We start from the raw sequence: 21,332 nt of genomic DNA, 5'->3' as shown, positions 1-21,332 counted from the left end.
ACTGCTGAAAGGACTCTGTTGTAGACTGGAGATAGATGATGCCGTATCCCTCCCCCTTTGTTGAGAGAGGGCTGTTCAATTTTGACATACTGTATTTTTCGGAGTATAAGACGCACTGGAGTATAAGACACACCAAGATTTTGAAGGGGCAAATTTTTAAAAAAAGTGTTTGCACTCTGCAGACCTCCCAAAAACAGGCTGGTTTTTTGTTGAAAAAAGGGCATGAATAGCCTTTAGGAGGCTTGTAGAGTACTCCTGGGGGCTGCCCCCCAAATGAGCAAAAAATGCCCCACTTTTCACAAAAACAGGCCCATTTTTTGTCCAAAAAGGGCATGCATAGCCTTTAGGAGGCTTGTAGAATGCTCCTGGGGGGTACTCCCCCCCTACAATGAGCAGAAAACAGCCCATTTTTTATGAAAATGGGCCTGTTTTTTGTCCAAAAGAAGGGCATGAATAGCCTTTAGGAGGCTTATAGAGTGGTCCTGGGGTTGGGGGGGGGGGAAATGTAGCAAAAATTGGCCCATTTTTCCCTTAATGCTGCCCTCCCCAGCCCCCAGGAGTCCTCTGAAAGCCTACTAGAGGCTATGCACGGCAATTTTGGTGAAGTGGGTGGGGTTTTGGGAGGCAAAAATGCTGTATTCAGTGTATAAGATGCATCCAGATTTTTAGCTTCTTTTTTTGAGGGGAAAAAGGTGTGTCATATACTCCGAAAAATACAGTAGATGGCCTCTTTGACCGCTCTTTCAAACCAGCTGTCATCTCTGTCCGAAATGTGGACAAAGCAGTTCCAAGAAGGCTCCACACACCCATTTGCACCACTCAGGTGACCCTGAGGACACAGATAAACTTCTCAAGTGGTCTTGATGACTCTCTAAAAGAATGTAAATGGCCACCTGTCTGTAAGGAATATAAATCCTTCCATTCCCCACCATCCAGTCAGAGCTGAAGAAGCTTCTTGGATGAGAAGGGAAACGTCTTCAAAGAAAAAACAGAAAACCCAGTTGCCTCTTGAAAAAGCACCTTTGGGACAACCGCGAGCTGGATGACTGAGAACCTTCATAGACACACAGCTTAAAGTTGCCAAGTTTCAAAACACTGGTCTAGACTGTTTCACAAACATTTCAGTAGGTCTTTGACAATTCACCATGGCCAATTCACCATGGCCAACTGCCCGCAGCCAACACATCATGGCCAATTGGCCGCAGCCAACTCATCATGGTCAATTGGCCACAGCCAACTCATCATGGTCAATTGACCATAGCCAACTCACCATGGCCACTTGGCCACAGCCAACTCACCATGGCCAACTGGCTGCAGCCAACTCACCATGGCCAATTGGCCGCAGTAAAGTCACCATGGGACACCTTGCTACAGGACAAGAGTTACATTAATATCAAAGAAATGGTGGAACAGAATCTTTCAAAAAAATGATGCGATAGGAAGGATAAAACAAAATGTGAATGACAAAAAAATTATATATTTTTAAATTTTATTTTAAATAATTAAATTGGGTTTTCAGATTGCCCTGTGGAGAGGCTAGTTGTTCTTGGGTGAGTTGGCCGTGGCAAATGGGCCTATTGCGATTTTAATAGCTTCAGGCTATGCTAAGCATGATTGGGGAGGACAAGGATCCCAGTAAATGCCATAGTAACAAAATCTGGAAAGTCATTTGGGCAACAATATTGGAGACAGAACTGTGGTTTCCTGCCATTTTTGTTTGTTTCCTATGTGGGGATCGATCCTATAACTTTTGTCTGTGCTTCAACCACTGAACGGAAGGAAGCCATGTGGCTAGCCTCTGGCCATTGTCAGGCTGTCAGAAGATGCTCCAAGGGTCTCACACAGGTAGTCCTCGACTTACGACCACAATTGAGCCCAAAATTTCCACTGCTAAACAAGACAGTGGTTAAGTGAACTCTGCCCCATTTCACGACCTTTCTCGCCCCAGTGGTTAAGTGAATCACAGCAGTCGTGATGTTAGTACAGTGGTGGGTTTCAAAAATTGTTCGAACCTACTCTGTGGGTGTGGCCTCCTTTGTGGGAGTGGCTTGCCGCCCTTGTGACCAGATGGGAGTGGCTTGCCGCCCATGTGACCGGATATGAAGATGCCGACGACACTTGTCAGAACCCCCTTAAATTACCTCCCACACAGCACTGGCATGCATGAGAATAGGATGTAAACTTGTTTTTTAAAAGGCATCTTTGGTTTGCGTTAAAACAACTTTAACACACGCAATGTTCTGATTGCACCACAAATGCAGTAGTCATCTTTATCTTTCACAGAGGCACTGAGCTTTATAAATATGAGCATGATAGTGTAGAATAATCATATCCAAGGACCAGTGGTGGGTTTCAAAAAATTTTGGAACCTCTTCTGTAGGCGTGGCCTGCTTTCCAGGTCCACTGGTGGAACCTCTTCTAACCGGTTCAGTAGATTTGACGAACCGGCTCTACCGAATAGGTGCGAACTGGTAGGAACCCACCTCTGTGTTAGTAGCACGGTTGTTAAGCGAATCTGGTTTTCCCGTTGACTTTGCTCATCAGAAGGCCGCCAAGGGGGGATCACATGACCCTGCAACCCTCATAAAATATGAACCAGTTGCCAATTTTTGATCACACGACCATGGGGATGCTGCAACGGTCGTACGTGTGAAAAACGGTCATCAGTCACTTTTGTCAGTGCTGTTGTAACTCGTAACGGTCGCTAAATGAGTGGCTTTAAGTTCAGGAGAACTTCTACAACCTCGTGGCCTAACGTCCTTTACGCTAGTGTTAGCTAGGGAGCAGGAATTAAAATGGAGGCCTTTGGACGCCCCCTCCTCAATCTCATTGGCGTGATGAGATTGTCTTTCTTTTCAGTCATTCCTTACCACGTCCTCCTCATCACTGGGAAGGAATACGACTCGAGCACCAGCAGCCGAGTTTTCATCATCATCAAGGGTCCTCAGGAAAACTCTACCGGACACATGTGGCTCGACCTCCCGGAAGGGAAAACCCAGTTTGCAGAGTCTTCTGTGGAGAAATTCTCCGTTGAGGGAGTCGATGTCGGCGAGGTCAGAAAAATTGAGGTATGCCATGGGACTGACAAGAGCGACCAGTTAATTCCTTAAGCTCAGCGTTGCCTAAAAAGAGACCAAGAAATTGCAGGCCTCCAGAATTTGTGGGTGCTCTCCAGTGGTGGGATTCAAATAATTTAACAACCGGTTCTCTGCCCTAATGACCAGTTGGGTAGACGGGACTCAGTGGTCATGTGACCATGTGAGTGTGGCCAACTCAACGTCACTCACATCGATGGGCGCTGCTTTGCCTTAGCTGTTACAATGTAATCAGGGTTAACCGGAGAGGCAGTTTCTGTAAGCAGGGCAATAAAGATGAGGCTAGAAACAACACCAGAATGTTTCCTTCCTGCCTTCCTTACAGGATTAGCCCTGCAAAGTGGGGGAAAAAACAAAATGAGATTTCTTCCAACAACCGGTTCTCTGAACTGCTTAGAAAGTTAACAACCGGTTCTCCTGAATAGGTGCGAACCGGCTGAATCCCACCACTGGTGCTCTATCACTGTAGGTGTCAGCCTCTGTTTTGCTGCTTGCTTTTCGGCTGCCATTGAAACGGGGAGGGAGGGCATGGTATTTGGGTGAGGGAAATAATTCTGTACAGGAGGACTGTTATTGGGGGTTGTTTGCACATGTGGAAGGAGGGGAGTTTCCCGCCAAGGCCAACTGTCCGGCATTCCAACCTGATGATGATTTTTGAAGATGTCTCCCACCTGACAGCTGTGGAGATATACGATTGGACTATGGACTGGGGTACCAAGGGGAGCGGAATGAATCATGTATTGATATCTAATGCTTCCGCGCTCTTTTGCTCAGATCCAGCTTTGCTTAGCTTCTCATTACTTATATTTTTATTATCAAAATTTTATTTATTATCAAAATTTTATTTATTATCAAAATTTTATTTATTATCAAAATTTTATTTATTATCAAAATTTTATTTATTATCAAAATTTTATTTATTATCAAAATTTTATTTATTATCAAAATTTTATTTATTATCAAAATTTTATTTATTATCAAAATTTTATTTATTATCAAAATTTTATTTATTATCAAAATTTATATGCCGCCCAATCCTGAAGGACTCCAGGCGTAAAAGTACTCTTAATTCTGCAAAATGGAGTTGAGTGGTTTCTTTCTTGGTTATTAAGTGAAGGGGCTGTGACAGTAGGTTTTTTTTCAAAAGTGAGGGTTTTTTTTCATTATTTTGTTGAGCAAAGTACATAGTAGATAGCATCAGGGGTGAGATTCAGCCAGTTCGGACTGGTTCGGGCAAGCCAGGTGCTAATTTTACATCTGGTTCACCGAACTGGTAGTTGCGAGGCTGGCCCTGCCCACCCTCCCCTCCCAGGAGTCTCCATGTGGCCTGTTTTGGATGCCAGGTAAGTTCAGGGCCTGTGCGGAGGCTCTGGGAGGGCGAAAAATGGGTCTCCTGGAAGTTCCAGAAGTCTGGAAACAAGCTCATTTCCAGGCCTCCAGAGCCCAGGGGAGGCTGTTTTCGCCCTCCCAGAGGCTCAAGGAAAGTCTCTGGAGCCTAGGGAGGGCGAAAACACTCCCCCCATGGTGCAGGAGGCTGAGTAAGCCACACCCACCGTGGCCGCACCCACCCAGCAACTGGGCAGAGAACCAGGGAAAGCCAGTGTATGCTATAATCTAGTGCAGTGTTTCTCAACCTTGGCAACTTGAAGATGTCTGGACTTCAAGTCCCAGAATTCCCCAGCCAGCATTTGCTGGCTGGGGAATTCTGGGACTTGAAGTCCAGACATCTTCAAGTTGCCAAGGTTGAGAAACACTGATCTAGTGCAATGATGGTGAGCCTATGGCAGGCGTGTCAGCTGTGGCACACGGAGTGAGGATATGCGAGCTGTCTCCCAGCTCAGCACATGAACGCCCGCCCCCCACCGACCAGCTGATTTTCGGGTCTCTGACATACATGCGGGAAACACACGTGCATGCATGGGGGGGCATGCACAAATGCACGGGGGCAGGGGTAGTGCGACGCGCCCCTTCCACTATACTCCATTTTTGGTACCAAAAGGCTTCAGGGTGGGCCTCCGGGGGAGGCCTTTTTCGCCCTCCTGGAGGCTTAAGGAAAGCCTCCGGAGCCTGGGGAGTGTGAAAACACCCCACCCCGCCATGGTGTTTGTGTGTGTTTTGCTTGCACATGTGTGTGTGGGGGTCACGGGCACATTATGGGTAGGGCACACAGGCACAAAAAGATCAGCCATCACTGATCTAGTGTTTCTCAATTTGGCGGCTTTAAAATGTGTGGACTTCAATTCCCAGAATTCCCCAGCCAGCCAATTCTGGGGGTCGAAGTCCGCAGAAAGTTGCCAAGATTGGTTCCACCACAAAACCGCGTTCGACTAAAGGGCGCTCGACAAAACCGCGTAGCTGTCGTCATCACAGCGCGACAACAGCGCGGAGAAAAAAGCACGCTGTAAACGCTAAACCTAAAATTAACCCCTAAACCTAAACCTAACCCCCCTAAACCTAATCCTAAACCTAACCCTAAACCTAACCCTAAACCTAACCCTAAACCTAACCCTAAACCTAACCCTAAACCTAACCCTAAACCTAACCCTAAACCTAACCCTAAACCTAACCCTAAACCTAACCCTAAACCTAACCCTAAACCTAACCCTAAACCTAACCCTTAACCTAACCCTAACCCTAACCCTTAACCTAACGCTAAACCTAATCCTAACCCTTAACCTAACCCTAAACCTAACCCTAAACCTAACCCTTAACCTAACCCTAACCCTTAACCTAACCCTAAACCTAACCCTAACCCTAACCCTTAACCTAACCCTAAACCTAACCCTAAACCTAATCCTAACCCTAACCCTAACCCTAACCCTAAACCTAACCCTAAACCTAACCCTAAACCTAATCCTAACCCTAACCCTAACCCTTAACCTAACCCTAAACCTAACCCTAAACCTAATCCTAACCCTTAACCTAACCCTAAACCTAACCCTAAACCTAACCCTTAACCTAACCCTAACCCTAACCCTTAACCTAACCCTAAACCTAACCCTAACCCTAACCCTTAACCTAACCCTAAACCTAACCCTAAACCTAATCCTAACCCTAACCCTAACCCTAACCCTAAACCTAAACCTAATCCTAACCCTAAACCTAACCCTAACCCTAACCCAAACCTAACCCTAACCCTAACCCTAACCCTAACCCTAACCCTAACCGTAAACCTAACCCTTAACCTAACCCTAAACCTAACCCTAAACCTAACCCTAAACCTAACCCTAAACCTAACCTTTACCTTAAGTTGAATCGGCTTGCTTTCAAAGCGCTATTTAAAGCGCCCTTCTTTCTCTGCGCTTGCTGTTGTCGCCCTGTTGATGACGTCAGCGACGCGGTTTAATTGGGCGCGCTTTAGTCAAGCGCGGTTTTGTCATGCCATGGCCAAGATTGAGAATCACTACTACAAACTATTTGTTCTAAGTCCTTTAATGGCCTGGCCAAAAATTATTTTGCTGCCGGGGGTGGGCGTGGATGTTTTGCACGAGGCACTGCTCCTTCCATCATTCTTTTTCCATTTTCTTTCTTTTGTTGTTGTTGTTTTGCAAAGAGGGAAAAAAAGGAAACCTTTGACAAAAAAAAAATTCATAAATGGCCCACAGTGAGAAACGCTTCATGTGTAATTTTCTTGCTCAACATGGAAATTGTTTTCACAGCTTCTCTTGAGACACCTCGTACAGGAGGGCATTAATCACGGCTCATAAGCAATGTGCAGTGATCAGAAGTCACAAGGCAGGAATCTTTATGTAACAAATGGTCAGAAGGACAGCTTTCACCCAAACTGTCTCTTGCCTCATCTCAAAGCTCCTATCTGTCTTTTTCTCAAGATGGTTTGTTGCAATGGTCCATAAACAGAGAAGGGTCTTACCCCAGGGGTGAATTTCAGCAGGTTCTGACAGGTTCTGGAGAACCAGTAGCGGAAATGTTGAGTAGTTTGGAGAACCGGCAAATGCCGTCTCTGGCAGGAGCCAGAATAGGGTGGGAATGGGGATTTTGCAGTATCTTTCCCCTACAGAGGGGTGGGAATGGAGATTTTGCAATATAGCAATAGCAATAGCAGTTAGACTTCTATACCGCTTCATAGGGCTTTCAGTCCTCTCTAAGCGGTTTACAGAGTCAGCATATCGCCCCCACAGTCTGGGTCCTCATTTCACTCACCTCGGAAGGATGGAAGGCTGAGTCAACCCTGAGCCGGTGAGATTAGAACCGCTGAACTGCAGATAACAGTCAGCTGAAGTGGCCTGCAGTACTGCACCCTAACCACTGCGCCACCTCGGCTCTCTATCCTTTTCCGCAGGAGTGGGGTGGGAATGGAGATTTTGCAGTATCCTTCCCCTACAGAGGGGTGGGAATGGGGATTTTACAGTATCCTTCCCTTACAGAGGGGTGGGAACGGAGATTTTGCAATATCCTTTTCCGCAGGAGTGGGGTGGGAATGGAGATTTTGCAGTATCCTTCCCCTACAGAGGGGTGGGAATGGGGATTTTACAGTATCCTTCCCCTGGAGTGGAGTGGGAATGGAGATTTTGCACTATCCTTTTCCGCAGGAGTGGGGTGGGAATGGACAAATTGCAATATCCTTCCCCCTGGAGTTGGGAGGGCATGGGGATTTTGCACAGTGATGTGCAGTGAGGTTTATGGCTGGTGAGGCACTGACACAGGGGTTTCAATTTTTTTTTAGACTTGTGGACTTCAACTCCCAGAATTCCACAGCCAGGCATGCTCAGTTCCGATTTAAAGCGACAGCGTTTGTTTTTCTCCTTTGCGAAAAAGTTTTCCTTCATTCTTTTTCTTCTCCCTCCCTCTCCTTCCTCCCTCTCTCCCTCCCTCCCCCCTCTCTCAAACAGAGACACGCACACAGAGAAGTTGTAAAAGGAAAAAGGCAAGAGCTGAGGTGAGGCTGAACTAGTCGCTGCCAGAATCACCATGTGGATGACTCCGCTTAACTGTTTAAAAAAGCCTCTAAAAAAGCACCTCTACAGGAGGAGGCGGGAGAACAATGTGCCTCATCTACGTCAGGAATTTTTTGGCTTTTAACCCCTGCTTAACTCTGCTTAAACACCAGACTAGATGAGGCACATCGTTCTCCCACCTCCTCCTGTAGAGGGCACTTTTTAGAGGCTTTTAAAAGAGGCTTAGTTACGCACTAAGCAGAGTCATCCATGGTGATTCTGGCATCAACTAGCTCAGCCTTTTTCCTTTTACATTTTTTTTTCTTTTCATGATGACAGTGGTGAGGCTCTGCCTCCCCTGACTGCACGTCCCTGATTTTGCAGTATCCTTCCCCTGCCATGCCCACCAAGCCACACCCACAGGACCAGTAGTAAAAAATATTGAATTTCACCACTGCCCTCCCGCCTCCCAAACCCTGGAGGTATGGCTCTGAGTCGATCCACAAATTACCATTAAATAATCATATTTTACATAAAAGAATGCAGCAATTATCAAATACACGGGGAGTGATCTAATTGCCTCCATTAATCTAAATGTAAGTAATAATTTAATTCAAATTAGGTCTAGCTCCTGTTCCACCTAATCTTTAGAGCATGCTTCTAGACAGGGGTGGGTTTCTCGCCCCGTTCCAACCGGTTCGGTTGGAACGGGGCCGGTGGCGTCCTCGTGCACGTGCGCAGTGCACGCATGCGTACTAGCGCCTGTGCGATGCTCCAGCTGCTCCTGGAGGATCGTGCAGGGGCTGTATGCATTCTGCGCATGCGTGGAAGTGCAGAACTCGTCAAAACCGGGTAAGAAACGCAGGCGGGCGGGTGGATCCTTCGGCGTTCCCGGAAGTTACTTATTTCCGGGTTCGCCGACCAACCAGTTCGCGGGGACAGCCGCGAACCGCCTGAAACCCACCCCTGTTTCTAGAGTGCTTCAATGATAATCAACAAAACTGCTCTTGTAGGATAGGTGCCACTTCCTATTAGCTTCTTCCACCATTTATCCTTAAACTAGCTGATAACCTGGCATTGCCTGGGTATATATTTATCCCCATCCTGTATTAGACAGGAATGGCGATGTCAAGTGGCAATGGAAGTGCAGAATGGGGCTGTCCTCTCTCCTTCCATGAACATCGCTACAATTCCCGAAGAGGCGATGGCAGGAGCAACTTCTCCCTGAGCCCTGATTCCGGCGACAATTAAATTAGTTAAAAATGTTTTCCCTGTACCCCCAGAAGCGTAATTTCTAAGGTTGGATTTTCCCCCTTACCAGCGGGAGCCCCCTTGAGGAGGAATGTGAAGCCGCTACCATGGCAACTCCGCTGCGCTGTACAGTAGAAGCCATTTAAGGCAGTTCAGTAGAAGCCATTTTAAGGCAAAGCAGGCTGTATCTTAACAGAACACATACTCCGAGGTGTGTTAGGGGTGTCTTACCTCCCACAGTATTTTTTTCTAGAGAGTAAGTCAACTGTGTACCAAGTTTGGTTGAAATTGCTCAAGACATTCCAGAGTTACGCTGGTACACACACACACAATCACACACACCCACAGCCATTTTTATATTTATAGATAGTAGAACTTTCCAACTTTTCCACCTTGTGGGGAGACGGGGGGCTGTGAGTGGCAGGCGTACAAGCATGAATGACGCTTCACATGCAAGTATAAGCACCCTCTGCTCGTGAGTGGAGCTCACACAAGTGTAAGGGCCCATTGCTCATGAGAGCGGAGCTTCTTGCACAAGCACAAGGGCCCACCACTCGCAAGAGTGGAGATTTGCGCAGGCACTTGCCCTTGGCTTGCGTTGCCCGGTTTCAAACAGACCACGGCCCTGTAGTAGTAGCCCATGGTCCATGAGTTGGGGACACCTGCAGTAGATAGCAACATATGAGGAGTTCATGACTTACCACCATCCCTTTAGTAATTGTTCAAAATTACTACAGTACTGAAAAAAGTAACTTTTATGTATGACCATTCTTCCTCCTCCTCCTCCTCCTCTTTCTTTCCTTCTTCTTCTTCTTCTTCTTCTTCTTCTTCCTCCTCCTCCTCCTCCTCACTCTTTCTTTCTTCTTCTTAGTCTTCCTCTTCTTCTTTTTCTCCTTTCTCCTCCTCCCTCCTCCTCCTTCATCTTCTCCTCCTCCCTCTTTCTTCCTTCTTCCTCTTCTTCTTTTTCTCCTTCCTCCTTCCTTCTCCCCCTCCCTCTTCTTCCTCTTCCTCCTCCTCCTCCTCCTCCTCTTCTTCTTCTTCTTCTTCTTCTTCCTCTTTCTCCTCCTCTTCTTTCTTCTTCTTTCTTCTCCTCCTCCTCTCCTCCTCCTCCTCCTTCTCTTTCTCCTCTTCTTCTTTCTTCTTCTTTCTTCTCCTCCTCCTCTTCTCCTCCTCCTCCTTCTCTTTCTCCTCCTCCTATTCTTCTTTCTTCTTCTTTCTTCTGCTCCTCCTCCTCCTCTCCTCCTCCTCCTCGTGCTGTTGCTGGGAATTTAAGAAATAGACTCTGCCTGTGTTACATAACCGTAGCTCATCCTTATACACAAATTTTGCTTCTTTTACCAATTAGGTGCATCTTTGGAGGCAGGATTTAAAACAGCAAAACTGTGTTTTGCCTTACCTAAATCCTCAGACCCAGAAAAAACCCGGCTTCGCCTCCATTTAATTAAACTGTGCCTGACTGTTTTACAGCCTGACAAGGCTAAACAGGGTTAGCAAAAATAAATAAAACGAAAGAGATTTTGGTTTACATGTAAATATATTTCATTATAAAACCCAAGGGGAGAATGTTAACGCTTTCTTCTGTTGCGCTGACAGGAGTTTGACGTGCCAGCTTTTTCAGGCTAACAAGCGATTCAGCCCCGAATTTTGACATTATTCCAAGGGGATTAGTGACTTCCCTGATGCAAGGAACATGAAGGGTTGAACCTTCCGTGTAAAATATAATTTATCTAGCTTGGCGGGAAAGATTTAAGCCTGGAAAGTCCACAGTAAAAGCTTTCAAGAGTTCTGCTTCAGTGTAGGACTCAACCTGTCCTTTTGGGTCATTTAGTCAAAATGAAGAGTTTTTGGGATACTGCCTTCCGGAATCTAGGCCATGCTAAGATCTCACCATCTTCTAAAAATAGGACAAAGTCAAATAAAATCAGGCTGTTGAGCTCAGAACCAAATCTGAACTGCTATTTTTCTTAATCTGTATATATTTGGTTCCACCACAAATCCGCGGTAGACTAAAGCGCGCTCGACGAAAGCGCGTACGTGACGTCATCACAGCGCGACGAAAACATCGCGCTGTGAGCGGTAAATTTAAAATTAAAGCGAAAACCTTACCCTAACCCCCCCAAACCTAACCCTAAACCTAACCCTAAGCCTAACCCTTAACCTAACCCTAAACCTAACCCTTAACCTAACCCTAACCCTAACCCTAACCCTAACCCTAACCCTAACCCTTACCTTTATGTGAATCGGCTTGCTTTAATTTAATTTTAATTTTAATTTAATTTATTTTTAATTTTTTTCATCACGCTGCTGATGACGTCACGTACGCGCTTTGACCGGGCGCGCTTTAGTGGACCGCGGTTTTGACGGATCACGATATATTTAATGTGCCACAGAACTGTTCAGATAGTCCTCGACTTACAACCATGCGTTTAATGACCACTTGAAGGTACAACGGTACCGGGGAAAAAAAGTGACTTAGGAACATTTTTCACACTTTCAGAGCCTCTGGGGCACAGTGGTTAGAGTGCAGTACTGCCGGCTACTTCTGCTGACTGCCAGGTGCCAGCAGTTTGGCAGTTCGATCCTGACCAGGTCAAGGTTGACTCAGCCTCCCATCCTTCCGAGGTCGGTAAAATGAGGACCCAGATTGTTGGGGGCAAGAGGCTAACTTTGTAAACTGTTTAGGGAAGGCTGTGAAGCCCGTGGCACGACAAAACCGCAGTCCACTAACGTGCGCCCGATTAAAGCGCGTAACTGACGTCATCAGCAGCGCGACAAATAAAATTAAAAATAAATTAAATTAAAATTAAAATAAAATTAAAGCAAGCCGATTCACATAAAGGTAAGGGTTAGGTTAAGGGTTAGCGTTAGGTTTAGTGTTAGGTTAAGGGTTAGGGTTAGGGTTAGGGTTAGGGTTAGGGTTAGGTTTAGGGTTAGGTTTGGGGGGGTTAGGTTTAGATTTACGCGTTAATTTTAAGTTTACCGCTCACAGCGTGCTGTTTTCGTCGCACTGTGATGACGTCACGTACACGCTTTCGTCGAGCGCGCTTTAGTCTAGCGCGGTTTTGTGGTGGAACCGTGAAGCCACCACTGTGAAGCACAGTGGTGGGTTGCAGGCGGTACGTCCCGATATGAGTGTACCGGAGCCTGCCCGGAGCACCGGGTACCGTTCTGGTACAGTGCTCCGGAGGGCCCACTCACCCACCTGAGCTCCTTACCTGTCCTTTAAGCCTTTGGCGCTTCCGCGCATGGGCATGGCACGTACGGCACCTGCGCAATGCTCCGCCAAGTAGCTGGAGCGTCACGGAGGCATCTAAAGCAGGTAAGACACATGCACGTGCTGCGCGCATCCATGTGGGCGACGCCGGACCCGTCCCAACCGTACCCATTGGAACGGGATCCGGAACTCACCACTGGTGAAGCAGTATATAAACCTGCTATTGCTATTGTTATTGTAACTATTGCAGCATCCCCATGGTCCTGTAATGAAAATTCGGATGCTTGGCAACTGACTCATATTTACGACGGTTGCAGGTGATCCGGGATCACCTTTTGCGACCTTCTGACTTGGGGAAGCCAGATTCATTTAACAACCATGTGACTAACTTAACCGCAGCAACGATTCACTTAACAACCAAGAAAGGTCGTAAAATAGGGCAAAATTCCCTTAGGAAACATCTCACTTAGCAACAGACATCTTGGGCTCAGTTGTGGTCATAAGTCGAGGACTGCCTGCATTCCATTTGCAGGTGGACTTTTGTTTCCCCTATTTTTTTTTTAATCCTTCCAAATGCATTAGCTATATTTTAGCTTTAGCTTGCAGTACAGTACATTTTTTTCTGTATTTGGTAACTCAGAATGGCAGGAAACTGTGTTGCTGTCATTTAGCAGCACAGAGCAAGACCCAGAAGCTGCAAAAAAAAAAAATGTGGTTTTTTTTTTAAAAAAGAAACCAATGCAGTCTGCCCACCTTTTATAAAATAGGTTAGGAAAAAGCAAGACATTTCAAAGTACGCTCACAAAGCCCGGGCAAAGAAAAAAGGACGGGTTCCAGAGACTGTCAAAATATATAATATTTTCTTTTTTTTGCTTTATTTCTGCCACAGTTCAAGAATTTGAGCATCAGCATTTTCCCCCAGGTGATTATCTCTAATTTTTTTTGCAGCTGTGCAGGTATTAGCAGGGAAATAACACCCTTCCATAGCCGGTTAGAATGAAACAATCAAGTCATCCAGTGCTGGGTTTCAAAAATTGTTCGAACCTACTCTGTGGGTGTGGCCTTCTTTGTGGGAGTGGCTTGCCGCCCATGTGACCGGATATGAAGATGCCGCCAACACTTGTCAGAACCACCTTAAATTACCCCACACACAGCACTGGCCTGCATAAGAATATGATGTAAACTTGTTTTTTAAAAGGCATCTTTGGTTTGCGTTAAAACAACTTCAACACATGCAATGTTCTGATTGCACCACAAGCACAGTAGTCATCCTTACCTTTCACAGAGGCACTGAGTTTTATAAATATGAGCATGATAGTGTAGAACAATCATATCCAAGGACCAGTGGTGCGTTTCAAAAAATTTTGGAACCTCTTCTGTAGGTGTGGCCTGCTTTCTGGGTCCACTGGTGGAACCTCTTCTAACCGGTTCGGTAGATTTGACGAACCGGTTCTACCGAATAGGTGCGAACTGGTAGGAACCCACCTCTGGAGTCATCATTTAAAAAAAACAAAACCCCATGCAGGATGGAAGACAAATGTGAGTTTCTTGCTTTAAATAAAGTGGTTTCCTTTTGGGGGGGGAGGGAGAGGGCTTATTAAAATGTTGAAAACTAGACGGGCAGTAATCTTTTCATCAGGCTTGAAAAAGGCAATAGTGTTTTTGCTAATAATGAACTTTTGCTTTGAACAGGATTTACAACCATTCCTTATTTACAGAAGCAGTTTATTAGAACTGACTGGGAATGGTTTCCTTGAAGCGATTGGGGTACCTAATTATACTGATAAGGATACACCCATGATTAATCTTTCAAGTAATTTAATAGGGATACATGCTGAATTCTGCAGGAAGCTGCTTTGTCTTAAAAAAACAAGCTTCTCCTTTTCTCATCCAGGGAAACATAATATTCTGCCTTTTTTAATATTTCCTAGAATATTTCATTCTCCAAGGAGAGTGGGTGGGTGCTAACTTCCTATAGTATTGAACCTTTCAGGATTAAGATCTATTGTGCTAGTTCAAACATTAAAGATCAATATTAACACTGATGATGTTATCTACAATAATACAATAGCAGAGTTGGAAGTGACCTTGGAGGTCTTCTAGTCCACCCCCCTGCCTAGGAAGGAAACCCTATACCGTTTCAGACAGATGGCTATCCAACATCTTCTTAAAGACTTCCAGTGTTGGGGCATTCACAACTTCTGGAGGCAAGCTGTTCCACTGATTAATTGTTCTAACTGTCAGGAAATTTCTCCTCAGTTCTAAGTTGCTTCTCTCCTTGATTAGTTTCCACCCATTGCTTCTTGTTGTACCCTCAGGGAGAATAGCTTGACTCCCTCTTCTTTGTGGCAACCCCTGAGATATTGGAATACTGCTATCATGTCTCCCCTAGTCCTTCTTTTCATTAAACTAGACATACCCAGTTCCTGCAACCGTTCTTCATATGTTTTAGTCTCCATCCCCTAATCCTCTTTGTTGCTCTTCTCTGCACTCTTTCCAGAGTCTCCACATCTTTTCTACATCGTGGTGACCAAAACTGAATTCAGTATTCCAAGTGTGGCCTTACCATTGCATTATAAAGTGGTATTAACCCTTTGCCTGATCTTGATTCTCTCCCTCTGTCAATGCAGCCTAGAACTGTGTTGGCTTTTTTGGCAGCTGCTGCACACGGCTGGCTCATATTTAAATGGTTGTCCACTAGGACTCCAAGATCCCTTTCACAGTTACTACTGTTGAGCAAGGTACCACCTATACTGTACCTGTGCATTTCGTTTTTGTTGCCTAAATGTGGAACCTTACTCTTTATACCGTTGAATTTCATTTTATTAGATAGTGCCCAACGTTCAAGTTTCTCAAGATCCTTCTGTATCTTTAGCCTATCTTCTGAAGTGTTGGCTATTCCTGCCAGAATAGGGTAACAAAGCATCTGCAAGAAAACAAGCAAGCTCAGAGAGAGCCAAGGACCCCCTCAATTTCTCCTTAGTTCTAGGTTGTTTCTCTCGTTGATTAGTTTCCATCCATTGCTTCTTGTCCTGCCTTCAGGTGGCAGCACCTTCAAAGCACCATATACCTGCACTTGAGATGGAGGTAAAGAAATCCTGGGATATCATTGTAGTTTTAGCCAGTGAGAAACCAATCACTTCAGAAGAAGCATAGCAGCAGAAGTAAAAGGAAAAAAAATGATAACGTGGGGGGGGGGGAAACTTTTGGTTATACAATAGAACTTGAGAAGTGGCAGCAATGGGAAAGGAATTATAAATTAACAATGGCAACAGCATATGAAGAGAATTTGTATAAAATGTTTTATAGATGGCATATGTCACCGGAAAGAGTGGCAAAAATGTTTAAAGATAAATCAACCAAGTATTGGAAATGTCACCAGACACCGTGACCATATTATCATATGGGATGGACATGTGCAGAGGCAAAAAAAATGTTGGGCAAAAATTTGCATGTGGTTGGAAAGGATGGTACAGCAGCATATTGATTTAAAGCCAGAACTGTTTTTGTTGGGTGTTTTAGCAATAGCAATAGCAGTTAGACTTATATACCGCTTCATAGGGCTTTCAGCCCTCTCTAAGCGGTTTACAGAGTCAGCATATCACCCCCAACAACAATCCGGGTCCTCATTTTACCCACCTCGGAAGGATGGAAGGCTGAGTCAACCCTGAGCCGGTGAGATTTGAACAGCCGAACTGCAGAACTGCAGTCAGCTGAAGTAGTTGCAGTGCTGCATTTAACCACTGCGCCACCTCGGCTCTACCAGAGAAATATAGTAAAGAAAATGTATTTTAATTATTCATGTAATAACTGCAGCTAGAATTGTATTTGCACAAGATTGGAAAATGTAAAAAAAATCCCTCAGAGGGAGAGGTAATAAATATATATATATATTAGATTGTGCAGAAATGAACAGATTAACTTTGGCAATTAAAGAGAAGGAACAAACAGAGTATTATAAGATATGGGGAATTTTTATAACTGGATAGAAAATGAATATAGATAAAAAGAAACAGAAAATTGAATAATTTGGAAAAGAATGCAGAATTATAGGGGAATTAAAAGGCAATTGAAATGCAAATGTAAAGGCAAGATAAAAATAGATTAAAAATTATGCAACTTTAAATATGATGACACAAAGACTGCACCCGGATGACACACTGTAAGATGAATGATGTAAGAATGGTTATAGGTATTTATTTTTTAGCATAGCGGCTCAATCTTCGCTGTGTTTCCTCTAAAGCAGCAGCTGGGCTAACTCACTTCTGAAGGGCATCTGCCGATAAGAGGAGCATCTATCTTGAGTTGACATCATCCTTACTCCAAAAAAGGCTAATCTATCTTATAGTTTCTTCCAAAACTGGCCAGGCCAGAAGCTTTAGGAGTTCACAAATCACATGCCATATAAAAGCCAACACAGTTCTAGGCTGCATAAACAGAGGGATAGAATCAAGATCCCGTGAAGTGTTAATGCCACTTTATAAGGCCTTGCTAAGGCCACACTTGGAATACAGCATCCAGTGTTGGTCACCATGATGTGAAAAAGATGTTGAGACTCTAGAAAGAGTGCAGAGAAGAGCAACAAAGATGATTAGGGGACTGGAGACTAAAACAAATGAAGAACGGTTGCAGGAACTGGGTATGTCTAGTTTAATGGAAAGGAGGACTAGGGAGACATGATAGCAGTGTTCCAATATCTCAGGGGTTGCCACAAAGAAGAAGGAGTCAAGCTATTCTCCAAGGCACCTGAGGGCAGGACAAGAAGCAATGGGTGGAAACTAATCAAGGAGAAAAGCAACTTAGAACTAAGGAGAAACTTCCTGACAGTGAGAACAATTAATCAGTGGAACAGAATTTGCCTCCAGGAAGTTGTGAATGCTCCAACACTGGAAGTTTTTAAGAAGAAGTTGGATAGCCATTTGTCTGAAGTGGTGTAGGGTTTCCTTGCCTGAGCAGGGGGTTGGACTGGAAGACCTCCAAAGTCCCTTCCAACTCTGTTATTCTATTTTATAATGACTCAAGCATCAGTGAGGGACAGGGGTGGGTTGCTGCTGGCAATATTGCCAGTTCGGTGCACAAAATATTTTGCTCTTCCCTGTACTCTCAACATCTTTTTTTATAATGTAGAGACCAAAACTGGATGCAGTATTCCAGGTGTGGCCTTACTAAGGCTTTATAAAGGGGTACAGGATCATGTGATCTTGATTCTATCTCTCTGTTAATGCAACCTAGCATTAGAGCCGAGGTGGCGCAGTGGGTAGAGTGCAGTACTGCAGGCCACTTCAGCTGACTGCTATCTGCAGTTCAGCGGTTCAAATCTCACCGGCTCAGGGTTGACTCAGCTTTCCATCCTTCCGAGGTGGGTGAAATGAGGACCCAGACTGTGGGGGCGATATGCTGACTCTGTAAACCACTTAGAGAGGGCTGAAAGCCCTATGAAGCGGTATATAAGTCTAACTGCTATTGCTATTGCTATTGTCTTTCCTGGCTGGAGCTGCACACCTCTGGCTCATATTTATGTGATTGTCCATCAGCACTCCAAGATCCTTTCACAGTTGCCGTTAATGAGCCAGGCTTCAGCTAATCTGTACCTGTACATTTGGTTTTTCTTGCCTAAGTGTAAGACCTCACTTTTCTCTCCCTTGAACCTCATGTTGTTGGATAGGGCCCAGTGTTCAAGTCTTCCTATAATACCGTGATGGAGAACCTATGGCACGCATGCCACCTGCCGTTTGTTAGGGTATGAGAGGCGTTGCCACGTCAGCTCCAAACTCATGCATGCACTGGTCAGCTGACTTTGGCCTTCATTTTCGGCCATTTTTCGATGAAAACAACCCAACACGCAAACCGGAGGTTTGGGAACAGACTTCCGGTTTGCGCGTTGGGCCATTTTTCTACCTCCGGAGGCTTCAGGGAAGCCTTTTGAAGCCACCGGAGGGCAAAAAACAGCCCTATGGGCAACTGGGAAGTCCATTCCTGAGCTTCCAGTTAGCCTGTTTGGCCATTTTTCGCCCTCCAGCGGCTTCAGGAGGCTTCCCTGAAGTCTCCGGAGGGAGAAAAATGGCTTTATGGGCAACCCAGAAGTTGGACTTCTGGGTTGGCCATAGGGCCATTTTTTGCTCTCCGGAGGCTTCAGGGAAGCCTCCTGAAGCCTCCGGAGGGCCTCCAGGAGGGTGGGAGAGGCCATTTTCACCCACCCCAGTGTTGAGGACTCAGAAAGTCTTCGAGTTACGACCGGGAGGCCAGCAACAGTCCAGGCTGCGCCCTGATTGGCTGGGGCGCAGCATAGCCTGTTGCTAGCCGCTAGAGCCACCCGGATTGGCTAGGGCGCAGCATCATCAGTTGCCAGACGCCGGGAGAGCGCCTATTGGTTTCCCCGCTCTGACAGCCTGTTTAAATAGCTGTCAAGCGGGGAATACATTTGAATCGCTGTATATAGTTGCTAGAGAATAAACCTGATTTTCTGGACGTCCTGGCTCTCGTCTCTTCCTTTCTTCGATCTACAAAACCCAGGCTCTCAGAAGCCTCTGGAGCCTGGGGAGGGCGATAAATGGGTCCATTGCATGCCAAAAGCGGGGGGAGGGCGGGGCTCGCGCATGCATAGAATTATGGGTGTGGGCACGCCCACACATGACCCCCCCCACACGCTCCCCCCACTTTTGGCACGTGATGGCAAAAAGGTTATCCATCACTGCTACAACAGAATTCTTTGCTCTTTTCTGTTATCCTCAGTTTTAATTCTTTCCTGTTAGATATTTAAGGAATCTCACCCATGTTCATTAGGACCAAGTTGGTAATCTGTTCCTAATCTCTCCTAGATTGGCCATGATGGGGCTACGCCAGAAAGCTCCTGGCTCTTGGATGAATTCAGTGTCACAGTGCCAACTAAGGGTGTGATATACACTTTCGTTTGCAAGTGCTGGCTGGCTCAGGACAGGGGAGATGGTCTCACCTCACGTGTCTTCAACATCCTGGATGCAGATTGCATCAATATTGGCCTAAAGGTTAGTCTTACTGAAGGAACTTCTATCTCTCGTTTGAAGCAAACAGGTTGCAGGTAGTCCTCAACTCACAACCATTTTAATGACCGTCCAAATAGCAACAGCACTAGCACTTAAATTTATATACTGCCCCTTGGTGATTTACAGCATTCTCTGGGGGGAGAGTCAGCCTACTGCGGTGATGGCGAACCTATGGCACGCGTGCCACATGTGGCACACGGAGCCATTTGTCAGGGCATGGCGTTGCCCTGTCAGCTGACTTCAGTCTTCTTTTGAGGCCATTTTTTGCCTTCTGTAGGCTTTCTCGAAGCCTTTGGAGCGTGAAAAACTGGCTCTACGGCAGAGGTGGGTTCCTACCAGTTCGCACCAGTTCGGTAGAACCGGTTCTTCAAATCTACCGAACTCGTTAGAAGAGGTTCCACCAAAGCAGGCCACATCTACAGAAGAGGTTCCAAAAATTTTTGAAACCCACCACTGACACACACACACACACACACTCACACAGAGAGAGAAAGAGAAAGAAAGGAAGAAAGAAAGAAAAAAAGAAAAAACGAAAGAAAAAGTGAGAGAGAGATAAAAGAAAAAAAGGAAAAAGGGACAGAGAGACAAAAGGAAGGAAAAAGAGAGAGAGAGAGAGAGAGAGAGAGAGAGAGAATACATGGCTGGCAAGCCACTCCCACCAGGTCACATGGCTGGCAAGCCACTCCCACAAAGGAGGCCACACCCACAGAGTAGGTTCGAAATTTTTTTGAAACCCATCACTGCCCTACGGGCAAACCGGAAATTCAGGGATGTACTTCCGGTTTGCTCATAGGGCCGGTTTTAGCCCTCCGGAGTGTTCAGGGGAGTCTCCTGAAAGTCCCTGAAGGCTCCGGAGGATGAAAAACGCCCCTACGGACAAACTTCCGGTTTGCTCATAAGGTCGTTTTTTGCCCTCCAAAGCCTTCAGGGAAGCTGCTTGTAGCCTCCGGGGGGCTATAACTGGCCTATGAGCAAACTGCAAGTCCGTTCCTAACTTCCGGTTTGCCTCTAGGGCTGGTTTTTCATGATCCGGAGGCTTCAGGGAAGCTTCTGAAGCCTCCAGAGGGCCTGGGGGAGGGAGGCTGTTTTTGCCCTCCCCAGGCTCCTACAAAGCCTCTGGAGCCTGGGGAAGTGAAAAAGGCACACCAAAAATGGGGGGGAGGGAGTGCTGGTCGTGTGCGCATGCACGCTGGAATCGTGCACATAACATTATGGGTGTGGCACACCCCCACACAACCCCCCCTGCGCTCCCCCTGCTTTTGGCACGCGAGCCCAAAAAGGTTTGCCATCACTGGCCTATTCCCTGTTCTGACCTGGGCTTCCCTCAAAAGCACGAAGCAGATTCCTGGTCCCGACAAAACCCCTTTTATTAAATGAATGTGAATTTCTCTCGTTCACATTCAGCAAAGGCCTGGCAAACAGTCTTTCAATGGTGAAGTTATGACTACAGACCTTATCTATCTTGGAAAACTGCCATGTAAATATTTTCCAAAGGAGGCGCTGTGCAAGGAAAGGCTGGGCACAGAGTCTCTGAGGTTCACGGACAGATCTTCACACTCCTGAAACGAATCTAACCAACGAACGAATGAATTGTTTCCTGCAAAAGCCCCCTCCTCTTTCGCTCCTCTTTTATGTCCTATGGGAGGGGCCAATCACCTTCCACCTGTGGCTTTACTCTCAAGTCTACCCTGATTTCTGAGCTGTTCTTTTCTTCTGGCAGCTCTGCGCATGCGGACACTGGGAACAGGCTCCAGCTGTCCCTCTGCCTCACTGCTGTCTAGCTCCGAAGGCAGCTGAGAATGTGTAGAAATGAAGAGATTAACACTTGCAATTAAAGAAAAGGCAGAATCTGTCT

At 45.9% G+C, this 21,332-nt stretch overlaps 1 protein-coding gene across 1 annotated transcript in view; it reads left to right on the top strand.

Annotated features, from left to right (window-relative positions):
* LOC106549013 (lipoxygenase homology PLAT domains 1) overlaps positions 1-21,332 on the top strand; it is a 99,128-nt gene that overhangs the window by 17,904 nt on the left and 59,892 nt on the right. The window contains exons 6-8 of the mRNA XM_087715348.1: positions 323-332; positions 2,857-3,068; positions 19,274-19,459. Of these exons, the coding sequence (XP_087571474.1) occupies positions 323-332; positions 2,857-3,068; positions 19,274-19,459 (408 nt within the window). The remainder of the gene's footprint in view (positions 1-322; positions 333-2,856; positions 3,069-19,273; positions 19,460-21,332) is intronic.

Source organism: Thamnophis sirtalis, unplaced genomic scaffold (assembly GCF_051295495.1).
Source record: "Thamnophis sirtalis isolate CommonGarterSnake01/CBP01778 unplaced genomic scaffold, rThaSir2_p1.2 scaffold_5, whole genome shotgun sequence".
Taxonomy (NCBI): Eukaryota; Metazoa; Chordata; class Lepidosauria; order Squamata; family Natricidae; genus Thamnophis; species Thamnophis sirtalis.
The sequence above is the reverse complement of the archived record's forward strand: the minus strand, read 5'-3'. Positions and strand labels throughout refer to the sequence as shown.